General features: G+C 32.8%; 1 protein-coding gene across 3 annotated transcripts in view; it reads right to left on the minus strand.

Moving 5' to 3' along the window:
- STXBP5L (syntaxin binding protein 5L) overlaps nucleotides 1–17,404 on the minus strand; it is a 398,449-nt gene that overhangs the window by 253,261 nt on the left and 127,784 nt on the right. For all 3 annotated transcript variants that reach the window (XM_047876610.1, XM_047876607.1, XM_047876609.1), the window contains exon 6: nucleotides 5,735–5,869. In XM_047876610.1, the coding sequence (XP_047732566.1) occupies nucleotides 5,735–5,869 (135 nt within the window). The remainder of the gene's footprint in view (nucleotides 1–5,734; nucleotides 5,870–17,404) is intronic.

The raw sequence follows: 17,404 nt of genomic DNA on the forward strand, positions 1-17,404 counted from the left end.
ACAGGTAACTATGTGTCTAAGTGCATATTGTTAAAAGGACCTATGCTCTGTAAATCTGACTTCAAATTTATTCTACTCTGATATCTAGCATGTTTCTTTTGTGTTCCCTATTTTAACATACTGTTAAATATGATTATGTCATGGTTAAATATAATATGACTTGATATGACCATAGATTTGTTACTGCTCATTTTTCCACATCCTTTCTTCAACAGCCTATTTGTGCCAGACTAATTCTATTATGATTATATTGACATAATTCTAATTTATTTCTTATGCACACATTAAAACCATCAAAGATTCTTCACAAAATAGTAAAGAAGATTAAATTTTAAAAACTTGTTGGAATCAGAGAAAACTGACAAATTAAGTAACTCTAGGTTCCCTAGATACCGACTCCCCACAGTGACTCAGAGGAATAAATACAGATTTATTAGATATTTTGTTACTGGTTTTATCCTAAATGTCATTATCTAAAAATGGAAATAGTAGTACTGACTTTACTGAGTAATTATGAAAATTAGAACATATATATATATATATATATATATATCACCTAATATAATGGCAAAACATGTTAAGCACTCAATGAACAGTATGCATTATGACTGCTGTAAATCAATGGAATAATTGGGAACCAGAGTTACTATTTGCATTCTAAATGTAGTGTTTTATTAGAGTATAAGTGCCTCTGATAAGGACAATGTCCTTCAATTATCCTTTGGAAATTAATAATATCCAACAAACTACATACCCCTGTCTCTTGGGTTTGATTGGAACAGCAAATAACAAAGTGTACTCTATGATTAACTAGTAAATATATAAGTTATTTCACTTAAAGAGTGTTCCATATTTAAAAAGTTTGGGAAACCCTGAATCAAACATAGTTACATATTTTTTTCTTCTATAAAACTTCTTAAAGCCACAATTTGCAAGTGAATATTGCAAATCTTTGATATTTTCCAAAAGTGCTGGTTCATAGGATCCTTCCTCATTGACCATATTAAGGCAATCACTGAAATATACTTTAAGAAACACTACTAAGGCCACATGCAAGACTCTACCATTTAGACTCTCAAACTCTGTTAAACACTCAAGTTCAGAAAATAATCTAGCATTAAACTTCAGTTGTTTGTATTTACTTTTTCAGACTATAGAAGATATATTATTGGTTGTAAAAAAGAAAGAAATGAAGGAAGGAAGGAAGGAAGGAAGGAAGGAAGGAAGGAAGGAAGGAAGAAAGAAAGCCAAACTTAGAGAACACTAATAGTCAAAAGAAAAAAACCTCTCATATTATTTCACTGCCTAAATATAACGACTACTAACATTTTGATATGTTTTTTCTGACTTTTCCCCTGACATTGTACCTCCAAAAACCATCAAGCATTCCTTGAAAAACTTATAGCCATAAAGCATTGGTGTACTCTAGATTCTGTAAATCCTACAAAAATTACTTTAGGTAGAATTATCAATGACCTTAAAGTCATGTAATATCTATCTAAATAATGCCCAATAATATTTCTAGGTATCCCTATTTATTTATCTTCCTCCCATTCACCATGATAGCTTCTTAATAGTTTCCTTTGTGGACTTTCTTTCTCTTTCTATATCTTAAATACTGATATTACTTTTCATTCTGCCCTTGCCTGTCATCTATTCCCATGTTATATATGGTCATGAATTCAAGAATGCACAGGAGCCAGGCAAGATTTGCAAATGAATTAAATAGGCTGAATGAGAACTGTGCCAAATTGGATGCACATTATCCACCTACAAAAGGTGGATTGATTATTGACTGCCATGACAACAATACTGAACTAGAATTGTCTCATCATGAATTTTCATGAAAATCTGGAAGTACAACTTTTTATTTCTACTCTACCAATTTTCAAATATTACAAATAACTCAGAACATACTTAAAACTCTGGTAGCCAAACAAAACATATCTGTGAGTCAGAATTGGTTGAGTGTCTGCTAGTTTGCTACCTGTTTCCTATATACTCTTCATACACAATCTCATCTTTTTTCATGGTTTCAATGATGATAAATTCAGATCTCATTACCTTCAGATCCATATATCCCACTTCATATCATTTTGAATGTCTTACAAACACATACAATTCAACCTACCTAAAATTGAACTCATTATTTTACTCCCAACTTACTCAATCTCCTACTTTATTTCACTAAATGGCACCCTTACCTACACAGTGGCTCAAGCCTAACATCTCTTAATTCTTCTCGTTGTTCTTAGATCCTTCCATAATACCCAAGTCTGGCCTCTTCTATCTTCTATTTATTTAATTATGACAGCTTATCTCCACTCCTAAATCAATCATAATGTTTACCTAGAATACAGTCTTTCTCTCTTTAATCATTTCTTCATATCTGCCTCAGAGTAGTCTTCCTAAATGCATATTTAATCAAGTCAACTCTCTGCATAAAGCCCTTCAAAATCTAGCCCTTGGCCTTAGAAGTCCAAACTTCTCAAACTGCCTTAAAAAGCATATTATATCCCCTGATTACTTCTCCTTTGTCATCCTCTCTCCCAGGTATTATAACCAACTAAACTACTTAAAATTCCTGTGCATGGAACAAAAACTCTCTCAAATTCCACCCTTTAAACTTTCTATCTGCTCCTCCTAGAGTACTTCCACCCCTGTCTCCCAATTCTTCACTCAACTGAAATTCTCATCCTGTCAGATAGCAACATAGATGTAACTTCCTTCACAGACACTTCTCTGAGACCCCATGTTAGGTGTCCTTCTTATGGAATTGCCACATTTTATTCCCAATATATTGGAATTGCCTTTTTAATTAATCTCACCTTTATTAGACTAAAAGCCCCAAGAGGACAGTAACTATGTCTTCCCAGTTCATAGCTGTTTCCAGTACAGAGCATATCGTAGTGTACAATAAACATGTTTGAGTGATTGTTAAACACAAGTCTTACATTTATTATTTAATTCTGAATTTCATGCTCAAATTTTAATCATATGTAGAAAAAAATAGGTTATATATTTTTAACGTTTATTTATTTTTGAGACAGAGAGAGACAGAGCATGAACGGGGGAGGGTCAGAGAGAGGGAGACACAGAATCTGAAACAGGCTCCAGGCTCTGAGCTGTCAGCACAGAGCCTGACGTGGGGCTCGAACTCACGAACTGTGAGATCGTGACCTGAGCTGAAGTCGGACGCTTAACTGACTGAGCCACCCAGGCGCCCCGGTTATATATTTTTAAAAGCCAGGGCTGTTCCACAGAAATATTTATTTTTGTGCTCAAACCTGGAATACATTTTCCCATAGAAATATTTTTATGTCAGTGTAGTTCTATGCTACTATTTTATGGGTCTATAAACATCACTGTTTCTATGGAAAATGTGTTCCAGTTTCCAAATAATTAATACATACATTTTGGGAGCACAAAATATTTATAATTATGGGAATTGACTATAATTACAATTAAGAGGCTTCACTAAAAAAAGAAACAAATTACAAAATAACATTGAATGGAAAGTATTTCAAGTAAGAACTTACCTAGTAATAATTTCACATCTCTTAAAGACAATTCTGCATTTGCTATACTTAGAAAATGTATTGTTAAAACTTGTGTCTAAAATTCTATTACTGAAATGATCTTTTAAATATATATTTATTATTGTCCCATACACTTGACACATATTAACAGGAAGTGGCATGTATTTTCTAATGTATCTGAAGAGGTAGAGAGCAGTTAAAAGACTGTTCTAGGAGACTGGCAGTTGCCATTTAAAATTATATGTATCACAATGGATATATAATTGCATGGAACACACTTTTGGAAATTTGGTCTATGTAAACCAAGAAACATTCAAGAGGTAATGTTGTCTACTAATAATTTCTTGAGGATATTTCAGGACATTTTTCAGAGGCACGTACAACTCTATAAAAGATGATATTTCTATAAATGGTAGATTCTATTATGATGCTGTATCACATGTCTAAGATCATACTATGAAAAATAAAAGTGTCTTATTTTATTTTAGTTCCTTCTAATTTTATCCTCCTTTACAGTTTTTAAATTCATCATTAGTCCTGAAATCGTAAAAGTTAGACTATATAAATACATACAGGTAAAGTAGAAATCACTAATGAACTATGAAAAGTATTTGGTAAGTATGTGAATATGGAAACAAAACAGCAAAAGTGATGAAATATTTGATATATTTGGATAATAAACTTCTTAATTAGCATCATTCAACTAAACACAAATGATACATCTATTACTATTTGTACTAATGTTAAATTTGTATAAAAGTTTATAATTCAATCTCTCAAGTTTATTTATGTTTTTATCAATATCTTAAAACAATATTATGAAAGCAAACATTAAGTTCATCCCTATTTACCACTTCTATAGAACTGAGATTATAGTGGGAAAATCTTTCCCAAATAGCTAAAAAAGTAAATAATTTTTGGAAGACATAGTTGACTATAGGATAAACTTTTTTTAAAATACACATATAGAACATCAAAATATATATGAGTAAAATAGCTCATGCCAATTATGAATGAAAGCTGTAAGTCAATAGTAGAGTGTAACTATCAAAGTAACTCTTCAGTAGTGTCATCAATCACTTAGTAACCACTCTGTGGAAAGCACCAAAATAAGCGAAGTATGAAGAAAAAGAAAGGAACAGTGAACAAAGATTCTGCCCTGGAGCAGCTCTTAATCTAATCAGGGATGAAGAATTACCATTGATAAAAGACCCATTAGGACATAATACAAAAGGAATATTATAAGAAGATCATAATTAGTAATAACCTTTCCTATCAAGTAATATACAGGCACACTGAAACATTAAAAATTGGGAATGGTAGATTTATCATAAAGACCAGACTCAAGCTTCATAAAAATAGGCTGTTTTAATCAGAGCTTTGGAGAATTAATTATGTAACTTAGAATATATCTATACAAGAGAGAGAATGAGCCAGCCTCAAGTTAAATATATCTTATTAAGGACCTAATATGCACAGAACATAAACATTTATTAAAGAAAAAATTTTTCCTGATTAAGTGACCAGGAGACAGTGACCAGGAAAATTGTCCATGTATGTACCACAAAAAGATAACTTGGAATTCCACAAAGCTTCACATTTGGGGAATTTCACATTTTTACATGTGCATAAACTTAAATATCAATGCCAAAGTCAAAGTGGTAATTACCACTAACCACATATCCAAATGGATGCATATGTCAAAACATGAAAAATATTGATAAATTGATTCTCCTTAGAACTCTGAACAATATGTTAGGCAAATGAAGAATAAGCTACCACCAATAAAAAATATGTGAACTGATTATGATTATTTTTACATAAAATGAAATGTGGTCACAATCCACTTGCCATTCCCATTGGAAGCGGCTATACTAAGAATGACAATAAAGAAATGAGATGATTTCCTGTATAACTTTTAGAATGAGTCTTAGCTTATTATCATCAAATTTTACATACATAACCCTTAGTTATTCAGAAACTCTTAAGTATTCAGAAAGGCTAAAATAAGAATATGTTAATACTACAATAATTTTAAGTCTGTACAGTTTCAAATTATTTTAGCTAAACTTTTCACACAAATTAATCATAAATTAGCTATAAATGTTTCAAATAACTCTGTAATTTGACATATATTTTACATAACCATGTGAAATATTTAAGCCAAATAAAGTGATATTCAGATTCAAACTTACAGCTCAATTGCCTTGTTCCACATGATAACATATCCAGAAAGAATGAAAGATTCAATATTTACAATATGTGTATTTCCTCTTTCTGTTCCAACATAGAGCCATTTACTCTGGAAAGGTAGATGACAGTAAGTAATTCTGAAAGAAAGAAAATTACAATTAAAATATCTAAATTTTATATTTGGTCAGCATTATATTTTCCTTATACTTATTAGGTAGCGATAGCTATATAAACAATAAAATTTACTATGCACTCAAGTAGCATTTATTTACTAGCAGAGGATATAGGATATATAACAAGAGTACATCATTAAAAATAATTATGATAATAATAACCACTATTTAATAAGTATCTACCATGGACATTAACATATATTGTTTCTAATTCTGAAAAGAGCACTCCAAGACAGATAAATATTTCTATTTTACACAGAGGAAACTGAGGCCAGGAATTTTTATTTTTACTGGCAGAGGACTGACACCTAGTAAGTGGCAAAACTGGGATTCAAATATACTCCTATCTGATTGCAAAATTAGCATATTTATACACTGGTCATTTTTCTTCAGTAATATTCACTTCAAATAGAAATTAAGTACATAGGAAACAAATTTCAGTTAGAGAATTTGTAGCTTTGTCTGCATAAGATCATAAATTATTTACTATTTATTCAGATGCTTGGAATCTAATTAGTATAAAGAAAACTTATAAGGTCAGAGATCTGCCATACTATTCCTTTGGGCTTTTTTATTCTGCCTTTATCTTCACAGTAGGTTTTCTGACCAATTCTGGGAACCTGTTCTATAGCCAACACAACCATGACACCTATAAATAAAATATGGGAATTTACCAGAGCCTTCTATTGACAGTGTATCACTCTTTAGTTTTGCCTATTCAGGCTCCTTAATCACTCTTAAAATGACAAGGGAGGTAAGTTCATAGTCATCCATTGTCAGAACTTATTATTGAATCATAATATTTCCTAGAATTCACTCAGAAAGAGAGATGGTAAATTGTTAGAAGAACAGGACAGAATTCTGATGCCAGGCAGGCAGACCAATACGAGGGGAAAAAAAGGAATGTGAATGGTAAATTCCCCCCAAAATTCTATTTCATACCTCTTTTTTATATAAGACTAAACATCCAGTCTGTTGAATTTATATTCTCAGTCTGGTTCATTGAAGTATTCAACAGCCTACCTCTCTAAATCAAAATGTATTAAAAAGTATTCTGCTAAAAAAAAAAAAAAGTATTCTGCTAAAAGCACCTTGCACATTACATCCAAAAATCTAGAAATCCTGCTATCATATATGTACTTACAGTTAATTGGCAATCTAATTGAAGTGTAACCTATGTGATATTGGACAAGTCTGATTAAAACCTAAAGTCTAGAAGTGCTATTGCCAAGGAATATTTAATAATGTCCCACAGGAAATAATATGATGGTCATGTTTCTAGGCAATGAAGGATCTATTTCAAATTCAATGTAAGTGGAAAAAGGAAACTCATTTTAAAGAGGATTTAGATTACCCTTTCTGAATCACAGAGTTGAAAAAAACACTAATTTAATAAAAGTAAACAAAAATTTAGTAGTTCTAGTAGATAAAGAGCAAACTTCAATATGACCTAGTCATTTCCAAGGTTAACAAGAAAAATCTAAAAAGCGCCACGATTCAGTAATGAAGGCTGAAGCAAGAGGCAGAACTCTAGTATAGAGAAACTTTACAAGAATGATGGAATACATGAAAAAGACCCAAACAGGATTAGAAGTATTCTTTGAACCAATATTACTTTTCCCCTAATTCTAATTGACAAGAAACTAGACCTTTGATGACAGAAGGGTTTCATCTTATGTCCCATGTCCAACTGATGGGTGGTGGTTAAACAACTGATTTTTTTTCACAGGATTCCCAGACTTTATTTGAACCCAACAAAAAAGACTAATGTGGTTTATGTAAGATGCTTGACATGGGTGAGGGAGAGGGCATGATTACACTTATGCTGTATATTTGATAACCCTAATAAGTGACTAATCAATACCTTATTGAATTTATTATATTTAATAGTTACACTTTCACTTGTAATGTATTTCCACCACCATAACCCGAAAGATGAAAGATTTTCTGTTATGTAGGAACCCTGGAAAAATAATCTTATTCCTATATCCATATTCACTATCATTCTCTCTAGTATATCATCTAAGACATTGTTAGCCTTCCATCCATTTACCCATTAATTCAAATTTCACTAAATAATTCTTTATAAAAAGCACTGGCAGAAGACATGAATAGACACTTTTCCAAAGAAGACATCCAGATGGCCAACAGACACATGAAAAGATGCTCAACGTCACCCCTCATCAGGAAAATACAAATCAAAACCACACTGAGATACCACCTCACACCAGCCAGAGTGGCTAAAATGAAAAAATCAGGAGACTATAGATGCTGAAGAGGATGTGGAGAAATGGGAACCCTCGTGCACTGTTGGTGGGAATACAAATTGGTGCAGCTGCTCTGGAAAACAGTGTGGAGGTTCCTCAAAAAATTAAAAATAGAACTACCCTATGACCCAACAATAGCATTACTAGGAATTTATCCAAAGGATACATGGGGCGCCTGGGTGGCGCAGTCGGTTAAGCGTCCGACTTCAGCCAGGTCACGATCTCGCGGTCCGTGAGTTCGAGCCCCGCGTCAGGCTCTGGGCTGATGGCTCAGAGCCTGGAGCCTGTTTCCGATTCTGTGTCTCCCTCTCTCTCTGCCCCTCCCCCGTTCATGCTCTGTCTCTCTCTCTGTCCCAAAAATAAATAAATGTTGAAAAAAAATTAAAAAAAAAAAAAAGGATACAGGAGTGCTGATCATAGGGGCACTTATACCCCAATGTTTATAGCAGCGCTTTCAACAATAACCAAATTATGGAAAGAGCCTAAATGTCCATCAGCTGATGAATGGATAAAGAAGATGTGGTTTACATATACAATGGAATACTACTTGGCAATGAGAAAGAATGAAATCCTGCCATTTGCAGGAACGTAGATATAACTGGAGGGTATTATTCTAAGTGAAATAAGTCAGTCAGAGAAAGTCACATATCATATGTTTTCACTCATATGTTGGTCTTGAGAAACTTAAGAGAAGGGGAAAAAATAGTTACAAACAGAGAGGGAGGGAGGCAAACCATAAGAGACTCTTAAATACAGAGAACAAACTTAGGGTTGATAGGGGGTGGGGGAAAGGGGAAAGTGGGTGATGGGCATTGAGGAAGGCACTTGTTGGGATGAGCACTGGGTGTTGTATGTAAGTGATGAACCACGGGAATCTACCCCAAAAACCAAGAGCACACTTTACACACTGTATGTTAGCCAATTTGACAATAAATTATCTTAAAAAATAAAAGCACTGTCCTTGATTACAACACATCTACTCTTTTTCCTCTCAAAACAATATGCCATTTAATTGGAGAGATAAGACAAGTAGACGAGTAAACAAAAATAAAAGTAAAGTGTGTCTATTGCTATAAAGGATTCAAAGAAGGGAGGAATTAATTCTAGTAAGGGCAATTAAGGAATGCTAAGGTAGAAAACTGCATTTAAATTGGGCCATTATAAAAATAAAAGCAAAAATGAACTATTGGGGCCTCATCAAGATAAAAAGCTTCTGCACTGGAAAGGAAACCATCAACAAAACTAAAAGGCAACCGACAGAATGGGAGAAGATATTTGCAAGTGACATATCGGATAAAGGGTTAGTATCCAAAATCTATAAAGAACTTGCCAAACTCAACACCTGAAAAACAAATAATCCAATGAAGAAATGGGCAGAAGACATGAATAGACACTTTTCCAAAGAAGACATCCAAATGGCCAACAAACACATGGAAAGATGCTCAACATCACTCATCATCAGGGAAATACAAATCAAATCCACATTGAGATACCATCTCATACCAGTCAGAGTGGCTAAAATTAACAACTCAGGAAACAACAGATGCTGGCAAGGATGTGGTGAAATGGGAACCCTCTTGCACTGTTGGGGGAATGCAAACTGGTGCAGCCACTCTCAAAATATCAAAATTAGAACTACCCTACAACCCAGCAATAGTACTACTAGGAATTTATCCAAGGGATACATGAGTGCTGATTCATAGGGGCACATATACCCCAATGTTTATAGCAGCACTTTCAACAATAACCAAATTATGGAAAGAGCCTAAGTATCCATCAACTGAGGAATGAATAAAGAAGATGTGGTTTACATATACAATGGAATACTACTTGGCAATGAGAAAAAAATGAAATCCTGCCATTTGCCGCAACATGGATGGAATTGGAAGGTATTATGTCAAGTGAAATAAGTCAGTCAGAGAAAGATATCATAAGTTTTCACTCATATTTGGAACTTGAGAAACTTAACAGAAGGCCATAGGGGAAGGAAAGGGGAAAAAATAGTTCCAAACATAGATGGAGGCAAACCATAAGAGACTGTTAAATACAGAGAACAAACTGAAGGTTGATGGGGGAAGTAGGGAGAGGGGAAAATGGGTGATGGGCATTGAGGAGGGCACTTGTGGGATGAGCACTTGGTGTTGTATGTAAGCGATGAATCATAGGAATCTACCCCCAAAACCAAGAGCATACTGTATACACTGTATGTTAGCCAACTTGACAATAAATTACATTAAAACGTTTTAAAAATTAAAAAATAAAGATGATGCCAAAATTTGAAAAACTAAACAAACAAATAAATAAATAGGGCCACTATATTAAAAATCTAGTAACTCTATAGTTTGATATATGTGTTACATAATCATAATAAATAAATAAAATCAATGTTTTCAAAGCTTGAAGAATGTACAGACCTTTAAAGTTTTTTGCTTATCTTCACTTTTCACTTACTTTTATAAATTCTTTAACTTATGTATAAAGTAAGATATAAATTCCTGATCCTTATGGCTTTTATATATACATAGAAAAATACAAAATACAAATAAAACTACATCTAGAATTCAAATTAATGACATTAGTTTATGTGACAGATGGATTTTTTTTTCAAAGAAATAATTAACCTCACAATATGGATATGTTTGTGACTACACAAGTTCTTTTGATTTGGGATATATTTATTCCATGTTTTTCTTCTACCACTTGTCTATACTTGAACAGTTTTGAACTCTATTCCATAGTACATCATTACATACTTTTATAATCATTTTGCATGAATACATAATACATGTGCATAGTCTATTTCTATTATTTTATTAATCCATAACAATTAAAATAACACCATTTGGTGCCAACACAACCACAAATGCAAATTTAATTTCACATATGGGAACTGTGCGACAGTATTTTTGTATAAAATTATTTGTTCAAGTCACTCAGAATCTTTCCATTAATGTTATTATAAAAATAAAAATATTACAATCAGAAACTATTGTGGAAAATTCATAACTCCAAGTCTATGCCTATAGATCCTAATTTGAGAAACACTGTCAACACAAGCCAAAACTATATTTTAAGAAAGTTAAGTGGTTTAAAATTATAGAGACTTTGCTGTATGAAATTAAGTGGGAGATTTCAAGTTTGAAACTTTTTTCCCCTAAGTTCTAACATAGTTCAATTTTAGTCTTATTTTGTATCCAGATACTAGGTAAAACCTCTACTATCAGGCATGATGACTCTGGCTCCAGTCCCTTCTATAATATTTATAATTATGCTTTACAACCTGGTGATACTCAGAATCAGGTGTATTCTACATATTAAAAATACAATTGCTACAGAGAGGAAAGTTCAACAGTTCTGAAGTAAATCTAGCAATATTGTTTTAAAACTCTTTCTGGGTGGTTTTGATGCACAACCATAGTTAAGAACTACTAAATTATAGCAATAATTTTTAATCTTTATTATAAATAAATATCTCATTAAAATGCATATTTTCACATTCAAGGGATAGAATATGTACTGATACTTTAACAAGTAACCTCAGTACTTGATATTCAAAATGAAGTCCATAGACCAGCATGAACATCATCTGGAAACTTAGTAGAAATTCAAATCTCAGGCCCTACCCCAGAATCAGAAACTACATTTTATGAGGAATACCCAGGTTAGTCACGTACACTTAAAGTTTAGTTACTACTGTTCTAGGTGATTCTAATATAGATAACCTATGACCAGTATTTATGAAATACTGTTCTGTGATTGAATGAATGCCATTATTTTACACTTAAAGTTTTAGGATAAGTTCCTAAATTACTAAGTTAGTAATAGGATAGAGCCATATAGCTGCGTAGTTCTCCCCAAATAGCTAACAGTGGTGATAAAAAGAACCACAACAACAGCCCAGGAAAAGAAACAGACAGCTACCCTAAGACTCCCTCAGCATATTGATTCAAAGACTGATACTTAGAGGAATTTTAGTGGAAAAACTAAAATCATATAAAAGAAAAAATAAATAATTAAAAATTCTCTAAGAAATAGAATCTGATAACATTGGATAACCTGTAGCCAGCTCAAATTCTAACACAAGAGACAAAATTAAACAGAAAACTGAAAATTTAGTTGAATTTCATACACAGTCTTAATTAACCAGATAGTAAAAAACTCACTCAATTTTGTTGCTTTAATTATTTATTGTAATTATTTGGAAAACTATCAAAAATAAGTCAAATTTTTAAAATAAGCCAAATCTTTATAGTTCCATAAGGAATAACATCATGATTTCTGGCAAATCCAAGTCTGAGAAGCTTATTCTCATTCTGCTACAGCAAAAGAAATAACATTTTCTACCTCCATTTAAAGTCACAGCATATTTTGGGGTACCTGGGTGATTCAATTGGTTAAGCATCCAACTCTTGATTTCGGCTAAGGTCATGATCTCATGGTTCGTGGGTTCAAGCCCTGCATCGCCCTCTGCACTGACAGTGCAGAGGCTTCATTGGGTTCTCTCTTCCCCTCCCCTGCTCATGCGTGTGCGTGCTCTTTCTCGCAAAAGAAATGAATAAGCTTTAAAAAATAAATAAATTCATAGAACATTTCAACTTCTAAATGAAAGAACTGAGTTAGTGGAGGCCACGTGGGGAGCAGGTATGAGGTCCTTCTATTGTGGTCAGGATGATAAAAGTAGAAGTAAAATAAGGAGTGATAATTATACCCTACCCAGCAGTTACAAAGTGTTTCTATCTCTGAAGATAGTAAAGGCCAACAGGGAAATCTGAATTTCTATTCCCATCTGTTAGTAACAAGATGACATCTGTCCTTTACTGCCAGAGTTAAAAAAAACCTAGCCCAAAAAGGTTCAAATACGATCTACCATTTCATAACATAATATCCAAAATAACCAGTTTTAATAAAACATCCTTCATCATACCAAGAAATAGGAAATCTCAATTTGAATGAAAAAAGGCCAAGATACCAATACCAAGATGATACAGATGTTAGAAATCACTGATAAATATTTAAAAGAAGCTAACATAAAAATGCAACAAAAAATTATGAATGAAATGAAATGAAATTTTAAAAAATGGAAAGTGTCAGCAAAGAAACAGGAGATAAAAACCAAATGCAAATTTTACTACTGAAAAATACAACCAAGAAAATTTTAAAACCTATGGATAAGCTCAAGAGCAGAATGGAGGGCACAGAAAAAAGACTCAGTGAACTCAGAGATAAAAGAATAAAAATTATCCAATCTGAACAACAAACAGAAATAGATGTTTTTTAAAAAATTTCAAGACTCAGAAACTTGTGAGATAAAAATAAAAGATCTAACAACCATGTTATCAGGGCCCAGAAGGAAAGGAACAAAAAATGGGACTGAAAAAAAGTAAGATATCATGTCCAAAACTTCTAAATTTGGCAAAAAAAAAAAAACCCAAAAAACTCAAGAGGCTGAGAAAAACTAAGTAGGATAAACCCAAATAAATAAAATTAAGACAGATCATAGCCAATTATCTAAAAGAGGAAAAAGATAATATCTTAAAAGCAGCATAATGGAAATAAAACCGTAACTATCGGAGAAAATATTCCGATGATGGCAAATTCCTCACCAGAAAACCAGGGGCCAAAAGGAAGTAGAACACTGTTCAAATGCTTAGGGAAAGAACTATCAACACAGAATTCTATATTCTCCCAAAATAACCCCTAAGAATAAGGGAGAAACCAGTATATTATTAGATGAAGGAAGACTAAGAGTTTGTCACTAAAAGACAAACTCTAAAAGAATGGTTAAAAGGAGTTCACTAAACAGAAAAAAGATCAAAGACATTTTTGAATATCAAGTGTGAATAAAAAAACTACAGTTAAATACAGTAAATACAGTAAAAATACAGTTAAATACAATATATTTTCCACCTTCCCTTGAGTATCCTAAATTATCATAGCCAAAGAAAAAATTATAACACAGTCTGATGTGGTTTTAAATACAGAGAGAGGAGAACTTATTTAAAATGAGGAAAGTAAAGGAAAATAAAGAAAGGAAATGTCTATACTTCATTCAAACTGAAAAAATGCAATAGCAGATTTTGATAAGTTGTCTATACATAATGAAATGTCTACAGAAACCATTAAAAAGTGAAATGATACAAAGAGATACACTAAAAATTATAAATAAATCAAAATGGAATTCTAAAATAATGTTCTATTAACACACAGGAAGGCAAGTAAAAAACATTTGAATGAAAAATAAAATAAGCAGACAAAAAATAGACAACTTAAGCACTAACATACCATAATTACATAAAATGTAAATGCCAATTACAATTGGCAGAGTGAACTTAAAAACTGCTCAACTATATGCTGTGCACAAGAAACTCACTTGAATACACTGACATGGGTGGACTGAAAGTAACAGGAAGGACAAAGATACATCATATAAACATTACTCGAAAGAAAGCAGGAATGGGTGTACTAATACCAGATAAAAATGTAACAACTTTGGAGAATAGAAAGTGACCAGAGACAGAGAGGGACATTATATAAAGATAAAAAGATCAATTCACCAAGAAGACATGGCAATCCTAAATGTGCATTTCCAAACAACAAGTTGCAAATTATGTGAAGCAAAAACCGAGAAGAGAAAAAAAGAATCCATGATGCTAGTGCATTTCAACACCTGTCCCCAGCAAATGAGCAAGGGTATAGAACTCAACACAACCATCAGTCAACAGGACCTAAAAAACATTTATAGAATAATCTGCCAAACAACAGCAAAATATCTTGTCACCACAAAACATATACTAAGACACCACATTTTGGGCTAAAAAATAAACTTCAACAAATTTAAAATAATCAAGTCATATAGAAAGTGTTCTCCAAATACAAAGGAATCACATTTGAAATCAAAAAAAATAAGAGAAAAAAATCTCCAAACACTTGTAACTAAGCAACACACTTCTGTTCTATGGGGCCAAGAAGTCATCACAAGGGAATTAAAAAAACACAAGAAATAATAAGTGTTGACACAGATGTGGAGAAAAAGGAACCCTCATGCACTATTGATGGGAATGCAAGCTGGTACAGCCACTGCGGGGACAAGTGTGGATATTCCCCCCAAAATTAAAAATATAATTATCATATGATCCAGTAATTCCACTAGTAGGTATTTACACAAAGAAAACAAAAATATTAATTCAAAACCATATATGCACCCCCATGTTTATTGCAGCATTATTTACAATAGCCAACATATGGAAGCAACCCAAGTGTCCATTCATAGATGAAGGGATAAAGATACAGTGTGTGTGTGTGTGTGTGTGTGTGTGTGTGTGTGCGCGCGCGTGCACATGCGTGCACTGGAATATTACACAGCCATAAAAAGAATGAGATCTTGCCACTTGCAACAACATGGATAGACCTAGAGGATATAATGCTAAGTAAAATAAGTCAAAGAAAGACAAATACCATATGATATCATTCATAAGTATACTTTAAGAAACAAAAAAAATGGACAAAGAAAAAATGTATAGAATTGTTGAATCATTATATTGTACACCTGAAACTAATATAACACTGTATATTAATAATACTTCAACAAAAGACATGTATGTTAAGCTCTTGGAAAAAAATATATTGAACTGAATGATGCTGTAAATACATGAAATCAAAACTGGTGAAACAGCTAAATCAATTCCTAGAGGAAATATATAGTACTAAATACTTACATTAGAAAAGAGAAAAAGTTTCAGGTCAATAACTAAGCTTCCACGAACCTAGAAAAATATTTTTCCAAGAACCTAGAAAAATAAGAGTAAGATAAACCTAAACCAAGTAGACAAAAGAAAACAATAAAGAGCAGAAATCAATGAAACTGAAAACAGAGAAGCAAAGGAGATAATCAGTGAAACAAAAAGCAATTCCCTTGAAAGTTTCAAGAAACTTGAAAAATCTCCAGCAAGATTGACAAGGAAAAAAAGACACAAAAGACAATTCACCAAATTAGGAATGAAACAAGGAGTATCAATACAGATAAATAACAGCTCTATACAAATATATCCAACAGTGTAGGCAGAATGGACAAATTCATCAAGAAGCACAAATAAGAACAATTCCCCATATCTGAAATAAATTAAATAGTCCTATAACTATTAAGAAAATTAATTGTTTTTTTAATTTCCATAAAAGGAAACTTCAGTCTCAGATAGATTCACTAGTGAATTCTATCAAACATTTAAAGAAGAACTAAAAATCTCTTCCAGGAAATACAAGAGGGAAACTTCCAAATTCATTCTATGAGACTAGCACTACCCTGATACCAAGACCAGACTCCATTACAAAAAAAAAAAAAAAGAACTACAGGGGTGCCTGACTGGCTCAGTAGGTTAAGCATCCAACTTCAGCTCAGGTCACGATCTCATGGTTTGTGAGTTTGAGCCCCGCGTCGGGATCCGTGCTGACAGCTTGGAGCCTGGAGCCTGCTTCAGGTCTTTGCTCCTCCCCCACTCATGCTGTATCTCTCAAAAATAAATAAACATTTAAAAATTAAAAAAAAAAAAAACAACTACAGACCAATATCCCTGATGAGCATGGAGGCAAAAATTCACAATAAAATACTAGCAAACTGAATGCAACAGTATATTAAAAGGATCATTTACCACAAGCAAGTGGGATTTATTTCTGGGTTGCCAGAGTGGTTCAATACGTGCAAATCAATCAACATGACACACCACATTAATAAAAGAAAGGATAAGAACCACATAATCATTTCAATAGATGAAGAAAAAGCATTTGACAACGTACAACATCCATTCATGATAAAAACCCTCAACAAAGTGGGTTTAGAGGGAACATACTTCAACACAATAAAGGTTACCTTTGAAAAACCCACAGCTAATATCACCCTAAATAGAGAAAAAACTGACAGATTTTCCTCTACAGTCAGGAAAGAGAAAGAGATGTCCCTTCTCACCACTGTTATTTAACATAGTACTCAAAGTCCTAGCCACAGCAATCAGACAGCAAAAGAAATAAAAGGCATCCAAATTGGCAAGTCAAACTTTCACCATTTGCAGATGACATGTAGAAAACCCAAAAGACTCCACCAAAAAACCTGGTATAACTTATGATATATGAATTCAGTAAAGTCACAGGATACAAAATCAATGTTCAGAAATTCATAAAAAAAAAAGATGAAATGCTGCATTGCAACAACATGAATGGAGCTAGAGAGTATTATGCCAAG

Source organism: Prionailurus viverrinus, chromosome C2 (genome assembly GCF_022837055.1).
Source record: "Prionailurus viverrinus isolate Anna chromosome C2, UM_Priviv_1.0, whole genome shotgun sequence".
In the NCBI taxonomy this organism is placed as follows: domain Eukaryota; kingdom Metazoa; phylum Chordata; class Mammalia; order Carnivora; family Felidae; genus Prionailurus; species Prionailurus viverrinus.